General features: G+C 42.3%; 1 protein-coding gene across 1 annotated transcript in view; it reads left to right on the top strand.

Moving 5' to 3' along the window:
• The window catches only part of LOC124287686, a 28,890-nt gene extending 14,197 nt beyond the window's left edge, over window positions 1–14,693 (top strand). Inside the window, exons 2-4 of the mRNA XM_046724192.1 lie at window positions 2,262–3,523; window positions 6,916–6,946; window positions 14,286–14,693. Of these exons, the coding sequence (XP_046580148.1) occupies window positions 2,262–3,523; window positions 6,916–6,946; window positions 14,286–14,527 (1,535 nt within the window). The 3' untranslated portion in view covers window positions 14,528–14,693. The remainder of the gene's footprint in view (window positions 1–2,261; window positions 3,524–6,915; window positions 6,947–14,285) is intronic.
• The last annotated feature ends 509 nt before the right edge of the window (window positions 14,694–15,202 follow it).

Raw genomic sequence — 15,202 nt, 5'->3', positions numbered from 1 at the left:
ACATAATCAATAATGGCCAAAGCTTATTCAGCCATTTGAAAGAGCAGTGAAATAGACAAAACACTGTCCAAAGGACTTCAAATGGCAAATGTGTACATTGAGTACAATGAAGCATGCCCTTTATCTAGGGGACGGTGGGCGAGCTGTGCTCCAGCGAGGTTGAGGTGTCGGGATCGAGCCCACCTGTGACCGGGTGTAAAAACCTTGGAGTCAACTTTGTGTGTGGACTCTTTCAGTGTTGTCACAACCCATAGTGTACAGTACACAACCCTGTGCACTTAAAAGAACCCACGAATCCGTTGGTATATGACCAGATGGTGGCCACATGAATACGTGCAATCACCTAGTTGCAGGTACAGCAACGTGCAGTGAACTTGGACAAAGTACTGTGATTATGTGTCCCAGTCCACCCAGCTGTGAATAGGTACCTCGGAAAAGGATGGGAAAGCCACAATAACTCAGTGCGCCTTGTGACAGCAAGTTGGGAGTTGGGATCGATAATACGATGTGCCGTTGAGATTGACATCCAATGATCGAGGGAAAAAGTACCAGCGCCTTGAGCATGCACTAGTTGCGTGGATATGTGCGCTATATAAATATACTATAATAATAATATTTAAAGACTAGCCTGATATGATTCTTACTAGAAGGTTGTTTATGGCCTCAGTAAATTTTGAAAAAAGTGTTACGGGAGACATGCGTTCTATATTTCCAAATGTATGCATCAGAGATGTGATTCCCAATTTGTCGTTGTATCATACGTTACTGTGTTTAAAGAGAATGGTGACTGTAATAGCATTCAAAGCCTCAAAATACCATTTAATAAAACTTTAATGGCACTTGTCCAATGAAATTCCCAATTTCTAACTTGTAACATATGTTTTCCTGTTGTTCAGGTAAACACAGGATTGCCCAAAGTGCAGTGTTTGTGACGGCTACTACAGGAGGCAGGATACACTGACATATTTTCGAACAGACTTTGATAATGATGCACCAATACATTCATAAGCTAATAGTGGGGATCGTGCCGTGGACGCTGCTTTTAGTATTAAGGTTATTCAAACAGTTTTGTCTCAAGTCATTATATTTATAGTATAATTCGTTCAGCGGCAGGTACTAGCAAGATCTGTCCAGACCCGTGTAAATATCATTCACAGATTCGTCTACTTATCCATTTGTAATTCACGCGGTTGATTTTTTAAATAATCTTTCAGTAGAAAGAATGATTTTAGTTACACAGCGAAAATGGCGATGTATAGGTAATTAAAAAAGTCACTCTAAAAGCCATGACGTAGATATATGCTACATTTCTATCATAATTCACACCATTATTTAGTGTACACTAAGACACTGACGTCTGATGGTATGTGCATTTATTTTGTTTGTTCAAACCTCTCCCTCTTCTATAGATCTGAATTGATTTTAAACGAGAGGCGCTGTGACGAAATAGTTTGGCTCCATACTGGAACCCACAGGCCACACTGAAACCCACAGGCCCTATTGAAACCTACGTAAATTCAGATCAAGATTCGTTGTACCAGACATCCGGTCTGCCATTCTACGATCACAATCGCCCATTTTACCACTGGAAGTTACATTGTACTTCCATAAAAATATAGGGTTTACATGACTCATGTTTTAAAAAAAATGGCTTTGGTTGAAGAACAATATCACTACCGGGATCAGGGTGGTCATGCTCGCTTACTTGGTTTACACATGTCATCGTATCCCAATTGCGTAGGTTCATGATAATTTGTCATGCATTTGCAAATGTCATCTGACGGGTAGTGAGAGAGCAACATGTGAAAAGTCTGGGCTTCCCCATTCATGAAATCTATGAGAAATGTAGGGCATTCATGACTTTGTGATTATCTGCATCCGGTAAGATTAGCGATGAAGCATGCATCCGCAAGCACGCCAAGTGTCCATGCCAACCCATCTCTTCCATGTTTATCTTATATGCTTAAATAAATATTTAAATAAATATTTAAATAAATAAATAAATAAATAAATAAATAAATAAATAAATAAATAAATAAATAAATAAATAAATAAATAAATAAATAAATATTATTTAGAGAGAAAGGTCGAATTCGTTTAGTCAGACATTGTCTAATTTCTAAATACATGGCTTAACAATGCCGTTTTTGCTTAATGGATCAACTCTGTAAAGGATTCCAACCAACAAAATCGAGGCTAATGCATGTACGGCATGGATGATTGATTTGTTGTACTGATCAATATGTAATTCTCGGTTTCAGAAAGAACATATGTGACGGTGTTTACTGAGAACTTACGGGCCGCCTCTGCAAGCACGCCATTGTACATGTCTCTGTACATCAGCTCATCGTGTCCACAGCCAGTGATAGTTGAAGTGTTTGTTCCGTACCTTAACACCGCAGCTCCTTTCCAAAACCTCACGCTTGACCCAGGACAAAGAACCAAGGTCACATTGCCTGCTGATGTTCAGATGCCTAAAGGGACGAGGACGTCAAACAGGATTATCCGCGTCGTGGCTTCCGACGATATCACAGTATTGGCACTAAACGCAGAACCGTCGAACCTTGATATGTATCAAGTGAAAGAGACGAGTCAACTGGGAAAGGAGTATGTGGTCGTGGCGCCGGACTCTTACACTGCCCAATCTGCAGCTACGGTGGGAGTAGTCTCCCCTTTTCCAAACACTGAAGTGAAGGTCACACTTCCAGACATGCATCCTACCATTTCTGCAGTAATAAATGGAGCCCCAAAGATATTATCTAGAGAGTTCTCAATCACACTGCAGGGAAACCAGACGTTTCAGATTCAGTCCGTTAACGAACTTTCTGGAATGTACATTGCATCTAACAAACCCATTGCCGTTTTGACTGGAGTAAACAGGACAAAATCTTCCGACGGTCTGTGTTTGGACGGGCAGATAACCCAGCTTCTTAGTTTGGACAAGATAGGCACGAAATACATTGCATTTGGGTTACCTTTGTCTGATACTAAAGACTATATAAACATTGTCTCCACACAAGCTGGCACGGACATCTCATTTGATGGAACTACGATAAAACTCACCAGTGCAAGGGAGGTAACTAGAAAACGTATTCAGCGAAATCAGTTCAAATTGATTGAAATGTCTAAACCAGCAGTCGTATCCATGACAACTGCATCAGGTAAATCACCCACTATCCAGGGTGATGTGTCCAACTACATGCTCCATCCTCTTCCACTGAGGGACCTCGTCTACACAATCACAATGCCGGACGCCACGGCTTTCTCCAGCCCTCGAAGATACCTTGTCGTCATGGTTGAGAACGATGGCGTGGGTGACATTCTGTTGGACGACGTTGTCATCTCAGGAGCCTCATGGGTACCAGTCACGGGCACCAATATTTCAGCATGCTTCTATTCGGTGACAGATAATACGGAGGCCAGAGTCCTGAGACACAGACGAGGAAAGCCGTTGGCTGTGTATTTGCAGGGCTTCAGTCATTGTAATGCATACTCTATTGCATTTGAAGCCAATGAAAGAGATGTAAGTACACAGATATATTAAATAGTAAGCAAACAGAAACATTTTAATGCAATGTTGTTTTGTGGAGGTATTTGATATTGACAGTTCAGTCAATGTTTAGCCCAAAATATGCAACCGTAGAAAATAGCAACATGATGAATTTTAGTCGTTTCAGTATCGGAAATTTTATACACACACACCGCCCAGACCTGGCTTGAAAATGTCAGACAATTATCTGATTTAACTGAACATCAGTCATGTGTGTAATCACATTACAATTTCATAGTTTAATTAGCCCTATCTCATTTCATGTAGACTTCATTGTAATCTGTATAACGTTTTTCACTTGCCGGTTTTCCCCTGGAAGGTCATCAGAAGGTGCTTTAGAATAGCTGATGCAACAGTACTTCTGGCGTTTGGGTCATCAACTGTCCCAGTTGTAATCTAACTACATGCAGTGATATTCAGTAGTTTTGCTACAGGCAGAGGCGAGTGAATAGACGGAGGTCTATCACAAGCTGTAGTCCGGTTTTGGCCCTGTCGAATCTAAAGCTGAATTTGCAAGAGAATATTAACACATCCACAACATCAGTATGATCAGAAGACATCTTGATGCCAGTGCAACATCATCGCATCAGGGGTTGAAGCGATTGAGAATGGTAGATGCAAGTGCATCCTTGGACTATCACAAAACCACCGAAACTACACTGTTGCTTGTATTAGCCAATTCAACATGGCGTTGCAAACAGACATGACATGACGTCAACACGCTGCTAATTTCCACACAACTAGTAACACCGAGTGGTCATATTTTCTTTTTATAAATTTTCATCTGAAATACTTCTGAAAATCGAGCAAAGTTCGACAAGTTTGACAGGTCTTACATGACCATGTCACTTACAGCGAAGGTCCACATTTCATTTGCAGGTGTTGACGTATGTGCCTCTCTGTGGAAAGCCAAACAGTCAAATGAAAAGAGAAAGCTACAGGCTTCACACCTGAAGTCTTCCGAAATGTCATCAAATGTGTAGCTCTGTATATTCTGAGGAACAATTTATTTGAGTACACAGAAGCCAGATTCCTTAGCACTGTCAACATTACACATGCATCTGCTGGCACACCAAAGTTGGATCCTCTGCAAATACATTTCGGTCCTCAAAGAAAGATAGCATTGACTTGGTGTCAATGTTTCTTGTTTGTGTGTCTTCTCTGTGTAGATCACAAGTGTTGAATTCAGTGTCTGTCAACTGTTCCATCGTCATGCTGATGTCTGCATAAGCTGGTCTTGTGAGGAACACATTCTGATATGACCCTGTTGCTTGTTGTCCCGTTTGGACCTTGAGTGTTCACTTTCAGATAGTTTTGACAACCAAAATGTATACCCTATATGGCAATTTCAAGGAGTTAATTTAGATTTGAGGCACCCATGCCATGAACAATGGTTTCTATATGGAAAGCTCATAGTCCTGGCATGGCTGCTTTTAGATCACTTGTCACTGGTTCATTTTTCATTGCCGTCAGTGCTTTCCCAAATAGCGGCTTGTCGAACGTGACAACCGACTCAGAATTGCCTTGCTGCATAAAAAACACGGGCATAACTGTTAAATATGCAGGTGTGGTCACTGGGAGTCATGCGAAGCATTGGTAGGGAATGGATGAAGGACTGTTGTGTCGGCAGTTTTCCAGAGTATTCTTAAAGATAGGAAATCAAATTTCCACGTTGAATCATTACCAGATGGGAGACATAACTCCTGATAGACATCCTGTTCCCATGACGTTTGAGTGAGGTAATCAACTGTTTCTGAGATCCTTTAAACTTGCCTCGGGAGTTTGGTTGATGGATTGATTCCTGCAATGATCAAGACATTTTACCGGGATATGACATTCCATAGATACTTTGACGCTGATAAACTGAGCACTTACGCGGTAATTTTATAATAATCATTATATTCATGATACATGGTATTTCACAGAGTTGCCTTATCATTGCTTGGAGCCTGATTTACCATAGACTTTGTAACTGGTCTCCGCCGTCAGCAATTACCTATGCACATGTAATAAACTGAAAACACTACATGGAAACCGGGATTCACAGTAATATATAAATACAGTGGACACTTGCCTTGTCAAGATACTAAATAGTATTGTCAAGCATATCATCAGTAATGATGTCCCGAAGCCACGTAGATGCATGTCAGCAATGTCAGCATGAAGAGTTATTTCCTTTCTACGATAAGCTTATCCTCAAGGAAGCACGTAAAATCAGTCGATCAAATTTATCTTTAAGGGTATAACTATCCATCCATCCATCTACCCATCCATCTATCAATCCACCCACCCATCCATAAAGTTGATCGCATTCAACATCTTCCTGAGAGATTTTCTAGGGCTTAGGTCCTGCTCCACACGGAAGCATATGGACCACGTGCTTTCACCTTAGGCGAGTGTCTTTGATTTGAATAGGCCCCTGTTCAGGCAGCAACATGGGAACCCGGTATGATGACATGGTAATATGACTATTGCAATCTTAGCCCATGACAAAGCAGGATCAGTTGTTTCATCCCAACACACCTTGTGAACGGAGTGGATGAGCATGGTTTTACGTCGCTAGTAGCAATATTTCAACAATACCACCACATGGGCACAAAAGAAATGGGCTTAACACATTGTACTCATGTGAAGAATCGAACCTGGATGTTCGGCGGGACGAGAGAACGATTTAACCATCAGCAGCCCTTCTGAACAGCAGTATAACGACATAAGTACAGGCTTTATCCTTATTCTTACACTAGAATTTAGTAACATCAGAATGCATGGCACACATTGCCTGCATTATTTTGTTTATTGAGAGTCAGTTCTTACTCCCTTTGATGGATGAATTAATCACGACCGCCGTCTTAGAAAATCTTAATTGTAGAATGACGCCAACTTTGTTTTGTTATAGCTTAGAATGTGACGTCATTCCAACCGTAAGCAATTAGAATGGCGTCAATGCTGCTGGGCTTTATGTGAAGTGATATTTGCATTCTGGCACAAACATTGCATGACTTCATTTAGTTCTAATCTTATGGTTAATATATACATTTTGTGTCAAAGTAACACCTGGTAGCTATTTCAACAACTGCATAAACACAGGCACTGTCAAACATTGGTTAATGTCTGTTGACACCTGAACGTATATACATAAATTAGCAGAGTAATCTATTGCATGTATTTGAAACCTCAGCATGAACGACTGCTTTGTTGAGTTACAGCGGATGTTATGTTTGTTGTTTGTTTGAAGTTGGTTACACGCTATCAATGAAACCAACAGTCTATGTCCAACTAAAAGGCGTCCAAATCAACGGAGTTTCAGCATTGAGATTTATTGATAGTGCTTCTATGATGTTATTTTTTATTTCATTTCGTTTCAGAAACTTCTCCCTGAAGCCAACCGATTACAAGGTTTGTATTTCGAACAAAAACATAACAAATGAGCATCTATTTATATTTGTTCAGTAAAATGCATCTAAGGTACTAGTATCCCAACACCACTCCACCTTGACGAAGAAGATGCAAAATTAACTTTTCGAAATAGCAATAACATGTGTACGACGGTATGGTAGAAATAATCTTTTGTTGTTAAAATAAGATTTACAATGTCTACCCAAAGTGTCATTAAAAGCTTTACAATATTGACTTAATTCTAAAAGGTGGCATCGGTATGACATACGGATAGGGCGCAAATCCTGTTTCTCTTTGTCTTAAATCCAAACAGTGTTCTCGTGGATTTAACATGTTGCGTAATCGCCTGGACTTGCATTATTTCAGCCCCTATTCACATGAAGGTGGTTACGCCATGCTATAAATGAAATACTGTAAGCTAGCGACGTCTGCAGGCCTCATGGTACGCTTGGCAAATCAGATAAAAGATGCTTTTCAGAAGTTGACGTTTTGCATGAATATATTCTTTAATTTGAGTATGAATGAACATAATATGACGATGACAGCCAGGGACTAGAGTAGTATACACAATGGGGCTACGGGACCAGGTACCCCCCAAGGGTTCAATTTAAAAATTGAATAATTGGAAAGTCCCTAATCCTGTGGCCAAATTGTGTATACTACTACTGAGGTCCATGCAAAATTTGATGAAAATGGGTGAGCATGGGTCGGTCGGGAAAAAGGCTCGGGTCGCCTCGGGGTGATTGCTCCTCCGAGTGCTGTGGAGCAGAAAAATAGGCATGCGAGACTGATAAAAAATCATGACGAGAAACTATCATCACACGGTGGGTGATGTGTAAGGGACTGTGTCGTGAGGTACGATCATCAACTCCTCTCTGACGAATGCTATCGGCGGTCCATCTTTTATCAAGAGCACAAAAATGGTCAGGACTACTAGGATTGGTACTACCATTTTGCATTTTCCCCCCGCAACAGTAGTCGAAAATTTCAAATTAGAGATTTGGTAGTTCCAATGTATAGCACTACATACAGCAGAAGATGGCAACCAAAACAACTTTCCAACAAATGGGCCTGCTGGTCGATAAGTCTGTAGGAGCACATCTACTCCTAAAAATCACTATAGACAGCAATCTTGTGTCGAATATCGCCGGCGTCGACTATTTTGCTGGCCATCCTGGTAGAACAAATGTACAAACTTTGGAAGGTCTACCTACATTCGTAGACGATATATACGTGTTTGGCTACCTCCAACGCAAAGACTGTGTTTGCAAGAACGCCAAAGTATCCTGTACGACTGGAAGGGATGGTTCCGCACAACTCGTCGTTTCCAGATCTCCATCACAGTACAAGAGTCTTTGGCGAACCCCAAACATGTGCAAACAAATATCCTACACACGATAGGAATACGAGAAGACAACTGTGGATCAATACGGAGCACCATCACTAGAATAGAGAGAGAGACTGGAAAGAGGTGAGGTGAAATTGGGTTTAATGTCGTGCTTGAGAATATTTCACTCATATGACGACGTGCATGCATGTGTATGTGTATGTGCGGCTGCTTGTACTAGCCCAGACTGAAGCTGGTTTTATAGTGCTAGCCCACTGAGATACCATGCCGCAGTGAAGCATGAATACCCCACTCAGACACATAATACTGACTCCGAGCCGACCAGTCCTTGTTGTACCCATTAATGCCGAGCGCCAGACAGGGACCAACAAGTACCATATTTTAACGTCTTTTGGTATGACACGGCCAAGGATCGAACCCGCGACCTTCTGCTCTCCGGGCGGACGCTCTAACCACTACACCACGGAGGCGGTCCAAGACCGGAAAGAAAGCAAAAGACAAGTGGCAAGAACTATATCCGGTAGAGAAGGCATACGCACTATTCCTAGCAAAGATAGACGTTTGCGAAATGCCATCGGCAAGCTACAAACGTCGATTCCAAAACTAGAACGCCAACTACTAGCACACGGCTATGGACTGTATTCTATCGACTATACAAGAGATTTCTCTGGTGTGCTGGACCGCATGCAACTGGTGAAATACTTTTGGAAGAAACATGGTTTCCAAGAGCAAGGAGACTTATCTTCTGCTATGCAGTCGAACAGTCATACAATTCTAGACAATATGGGTAGTGTTGGGGCCCACGTCTGTATTTGGGTCAAGACCTGGAATGGCTATACAACGTATAACAAAACTCTACATCAAGGTTCTTTCCAATTTCGAAACGGGAGATGTCCGGGAGCACATCTGGCAGACTATATGGATAGCCCAAACAAACGCTTGCGGAAAACTTTTCTGCATCCAGATGTGCAAGCCCGTGGTTGTACTCGCATAGAAGTTTTGCTCTACGCACATCCACACAACTCGGAAGAAATAGCAAACGATTTGGTAGAACAAACTCTAGAGATGGTATCTCCTCCTGACACCAACTTGTTCGTAGTACAACCACCAGCAAAACAATGGGAAAACCTATCTAAATGTCTGGACCGTTGTCTCGTTCTGGCAGATCACCCACAGGGCACCATATTCGTAGCTTGGTATGCACATTCAGAGACAGGTAAAATTTCTGGGGTCCGTATTTCTCCTACAAGAGCAGATGATGATGCTACATGGGAGAAAGCGATAGAATGGGCTGTAGCAGATTTTGGTTTCCGAGCATGTCCAATATTTCGGGTAGATATACTCTTTGCTACAGATACTAGTGTGGAGCTAGGTCCACTACGTTGCTATACAAAGGATCCCGATGCTAAAACGATACTGTCTGTTAGTAGAAGACCAACCCAGCTACATCCAAATGGAGCCGATCCAAGTGTTCTATTGCCTTCTTGCAAGACAGTACAGTTGGAATGGAGAACAGCCAAATGTAGCACCATAGGCAAGGTTCTTCCAAATTCGAACTGCAGGAAGTACCAGAGATTGCAAAAGACAGAGAAGTATATTCTGGATCTGCTAGGGATCAAGGAAAACGATTGCAAGAAATACAAGAAGAGCATGTGTGGAAGAATGGAGAAGAGAAGCATGGGCTATCCTAGAAGGCAGAAAGACAGCACGGCAGATAGAACAAGAGCAGTGTAGAGAAAAAAAGAACTGGAGCGACTAGGAGAAATAGTACGGGAGAAAAAGGAATACACAAAGCGATCGGAAGAAGCTCGCAAAGAGGTAGAAACGTCTCTACGACATACACAAACGAAAAATATAGCAGACGTTGCACATACTACATGGTCCATTCTAGGATACGACAAACAACCAGAAAGACAAAGAGCCAGCATAGTACTCTTGTTGCAAAAAGGTGTAGAAATGCCAATTGTGGTTTGGGCAAACAAAGATTGGAGCGTGTGACTTTGTGGAGACCACTACGGACAAATACGGACGGAAAACGTGTTGGATACCAAGAGGCTTGGCCAGCAACGAAGAATACACTGTTGGCCTGCACAACAAGCAAGCGAGGTCAAAAAGCGCTTTAGTATTGGGTCCACAAGGCTGTACGAACTATGGCAAGAGCCTGCTGTAGAACCTTCGACCCCATCGCCCACCGAAGAGATAACTCCGACCACGACGCACTCCAGTACGACTGTATTGCCTGTCGCATAACCGGCGGACATCTTGTCCGCTAGCGAGACAGCTCCAAAGTTGTCGACCGGCCAGGACTTCTACTATCGTCTTGGGAGGCTCGATGCTCGTGCGGAGCAAACCGTGACTACGTTGTCGGCTGGTGTGCAGCGAACGACGAATTTGTTGGTCGACATCTTGTCGAGGCTGGACAAGGATGACAACGAACTCCGGGAGGAAATAGAAAGCATCGACGAGGAGGAGGATACACGTTCGGATATCGAGAAGGTGCTGCAGACGGTAGAATCGACCCAAAAGTGGACCTACCTTTCGCTAGCCGCCTTGTTTGAATGGAATGTCGTCTACAAGACCTGGAAGCATGCCAGCACACCGCCGGCCGCTGCTCACCACGCAACACTGGTCCACAAACATGTCTACGAGACGCCAAAACATATCGACCCCCACCACATGCTGTAGAAAAAAAAAATATATGTGTAAGCAATTGGAAATATAGTATATAGAACTACATATTTTTGCAGCAATGCATATTGTGTACAAGAGAGGAAATCCACTCCGCTTCCCATTCGAGGAATTCGACAAAGCAGAGGCTGCATACTGGAAAGAGAACCCTATTGAATATTCTTCTGTGGACAAAAGCTACGACAAATGGCTGGGGAAGGCCCAATAGACCAACCAGCTCGTATACTAGGCCACTTTGGCAAACATACAGCAAAACGGTTTTTCGTCTCCACAAAGTCGTGGTTCTCTTCCAGCACACGCTCCAATATTTTGTTTGCCCTAACCACAATTGGCATTTCTACGCCTTTTTGCAACAAGAGTACTATGCTGGCTGTTTGTCCTTCTGGTTGTTTGGGGTATCCCAGAATGTGACCATGTCGTATTTGCAACGTCTGCTATATTTTTCGTTTGTGTATTTCGTAGAGACGTTTCTACCTCTTTGCGAGCTTCTTCCGATCGCTTTGTGTATTCCTTTTCTCCCGTACTATTTCCCCTAGTCGCTCCAGTTCTTTTTTTCTCTACACTGCTCTTGTTCTATCTGCCGTGCTGTCTTTCTGCCTTCTAGGATAGCCCATGCTTCTCTTCTCCATTCTTCCACACATGCTCTTCTTGTATTTCTTGCAATCATTTTCCTTGATCCCTAGCAGATCCAGAATATACTTCTCTGTCTTTTGCAATCTCTGGTACTTCCTGCAGTTGGAATTTGGAAGAAATCTTGCCTATAATGCTACATTTGGCTGTTCTCCATTCCCACTGTACTGTCTTGCAAGGAGGCAATAGAATACTTGGACCGGCTCCATTTGGATGTAGCTGGGTTGGGCTTCTACTAAACAGACAGTATCGTTTTTGCATCGGGATCCTTTGTATAGCAACGTAGTGGACCTAGCTCCACACCAGTATCTGTAGCGGAGAGTATATCTACCCGAAATATTGGACATGCTCGGAATCCAAAATCGGCTACAGCCCATTCTATCGCTTTCTCCCACGTAGCATCATCGTCTGCTCTTGTAGGAGCAATACGGACCCCAGAAATTCTACCTGTCTCTGAATGTGCATACCAAGCTACGAATATGGTGCCCTGTGCGCGATCTGCCAGAACAAGACAGTGGTCTCGACATTTCGATAGGTTTTCCAATTGTTTTGCTGGTGGTTGTACTATGAACAAGTTGGTGTCAGGAGGAGATACCATCTCTAGAGTTTGTTCTACCAAATCGTTTGCTATTTCTTCCGAGTTGTGTGGATGTGCGTAGAGCAAAACTTCTATGCGAGTACAACCACGGGTTTGCACATCTGGATGCTTAAAAGTTTTCCGCAAGTGTTTTGGTGTGGGCAATCCATATAGTCTGCCAGATGTTCACCTATTTGCTCCCGGACCATGTTTCTTCCAAATGTATTCCTACAGTCGCTTGTGGTCCAACACACCAGAGAAATCTCTTGTATAGTCGATAGAATACAGCCCATAGCCGTGTGCTAGTAGTTGGCATTCTAGTTTTGGAATCGACGTTTGAAGCTCGCCGATGGGTATTTCGGAAACGTCTATCTTTGCTACGAATAAAGCGTATGCCTTCTCTACCGGATATAGTTCTTGCCACTTGTCTTTCACTTTCTTTCCAGTCTCTCTCTCTATTTTAGCGATGGTGCTCCGTATTGCTTCACAGTTGTCTTCTCGTATTCCTATCATGTGTAGGATATTTGTTTACACATGTTTGGGGTTCGCCAAAGACTCTTGTACTGCGATGGAGATTCTGGAATTGACGAGTTGTTCGGAACCATCCCTTCCAGTCATACAGGATACTTTGGCGTTCTTGCAAACGCAGTCTTTGCGTTGGAGGTAGCCAAACATATATATCGTCTACGAATGTAGGTAGACTTTGCAAAGGTTGTAGATTTGTTCTACCAGGATGGCCAGCAAGATAGTCGACGCCGGCGATATTCGACACAAGATTGCTGTCTTCAGTGTTTTCTGGGAGTAGATGTGCTCCTACAGACTTTTCGACCAGCAGGGCCATTTTTTGGAAAGTCGTTTCAGTTGCCATCTTCTGCTGTATGTAGTGCTATACATTGGAACTACCAAATCTCTTATTTGAATTTTGCAAAATGGTAGTACCAATCCTAGTAGTCCTGACCATTTTTGTGCTCTTGATAAAAGACGGACCGCCGATAGCATTCGTCAGAGAGGAGTTGATGATCGTACCTCACGACACAGTCCCTTACACATCACCCACTGTGTGATGATAGTTTCTCGTCATGATTTTTTATCAGTCTTGCATGCCTATTTTTCTTCTTAATGTAGCCAGCCAGCCAGCCACCCGTACTCCAAGCTGTGAGAGAGACTCGCACTGCGAGTCGTCCTCCCACAGCGCTTGGAGGAGCAACCACCCCCGAGGCGACCCGAGCCTTTTTCCCAACTGACCCATGCTCACTTAAAAGTCAATATTTCAGAAACTATTCGACCGATTTTCATCAAATTTTGCACGGACCTCAGTAGTAGTATACACAATTTGGCCACAGGATTAGGGACTTTCCAATTATTCAATTTTTAAATTGAACCCTTGGGGGGTACCTGGTCCCGTAGCCCCATTGTGTATACTACTCTAGTCCCTGGCTGTCATCGTCATATTATGTTCATTCATACTCAAATTGAAGAATATATTCACGCAAAACGTCAACTTCTGAAAAGCATCTTTTATCTGATTTGCCAAGCGTACCATGAGGCCTGCTGACGTCGCTAGCTTACAGTATTTCATTTATAGCATGGCGTAACCACTTCATGTGAATAGGGGCTGAAATAATGCAAGTCCAGGCGATTACGCAACATGTTAAATCCACGAGAACACTGTTTGGATTTAAGACAAAGAGAAACAGGATTTGCGCCCTATCCGTATGTCATACCGATGCCACCTTTTAGAATTAAGTCAATATTATAAAGCTTTTAATGACACTTTGGGTAGACATTGTAAATCTTATTTTAACAACAAAAGATTACTTCTACCATACCGTCGTACACATGTTATTGCTATTTCGAAAAGTTAAGTTTGCATCTTCTTCGTCAAGTATGCACCTCAGTAGTAGTATACACAATGGGGATACGGGATTAGGGACTTTTTAAATTGAGCCCTTGGGGGTACCTGGTCTCGTAGCCCCATTGTGTGTACTACTACTAGTTTTTGTACTCTAAAATTGTAGATATGATAAACCTAAAAGATTCAAAATAATTGTTTTCCCAAAACATTTATACGGTACAGTAACTGTTATCTGTTTCAGTTTACTCCCGAAAACTACGTGCAAACCCAGGAAAAAGAAAGACGTCACAACGGATGAAGTTGCTCACTGTATCGTTTCTACAAGTTTGTTTCTCCTTCTGTCTCAACTACGCGGAATGTGAAGGCGTGAACTACTTTCTGAACGCTTTGCCGATGGCCATCAACTGTGAGCTTCTGTTCACCGAGACTGATGGACAACAAGACAGTGCTGAATGGACGTACTATCAACTCGTTCCAAACTGATTCTGATCTTATTCCACTTATTGTTATGTCCTCTTTATTTCCAGGATATGTCCTGTCCTACTCTTTACTCATGAACAACTAGAACAAGTCAAGTCAAACGATGATATTAAGTGATGGAATGGCACTCAATTACAGTATGTTTGTACCACTTACCATTTAGTGACAATGAATAAACACTATGGCTACACGTATTCGTCATTCATATTTCAGGCTTATGCTGAAGGTGATGTCCTCAATGGCGGCTTACGTGTAATTCGTTATTTTATTTCAACAAAAAGCTAGTATCAAATTAACGAACTATTTCTTAGAACAGGGACGATTTTTTATGGATAACGGTGTTAGCATCTACACGGAAACGTCGCAAAAAGTTGTCTGTCCATACAAAAATCGTCCCTGTTCATCATACCAGCTTCTAAATGCCACTCAAAGAAGTTATTTCTTAGTAATTCACTAGGATCACAGAGCTAAAAGTCTTAACAATTAATGTATATTTCGCTGACACAGGTCATGTGGTGCTGTACTCTTCATTGTTGAATCTTACCTTGATGCGTTGAGCAATAGATGTAAGAAGAAAGCCGGTGATACGGTTCTGAAAACCATGATAAATATCGATTGTGCTTTGTAATAATAACCTATTGAAATCCGAATCTTTAAAGGCATACAGATGTCCAATTT

The sequence above is a fragment of the Haliotis rubra genome, unplaced genomic scaffold (genome assembly GCF_003918875.1).
Source record: "Haliotis rubra isolate DU_JTF1 unplaced genomic scaffold, ASM391887v1 Scf404, whole genome shotgun sequence".
Classification (NCBI taxonomy): Eukaryota; Metazoa; Mollusca; class Gastropoda; order Lepetellida; family Haliotidae; genus Haliotis; species Haliotis rubra.
The sequence above is the reverse complement of the archived record's forward strand: the minus strand, read 5'-3'. Positions and strand labels throughout refer to the sequence as shown.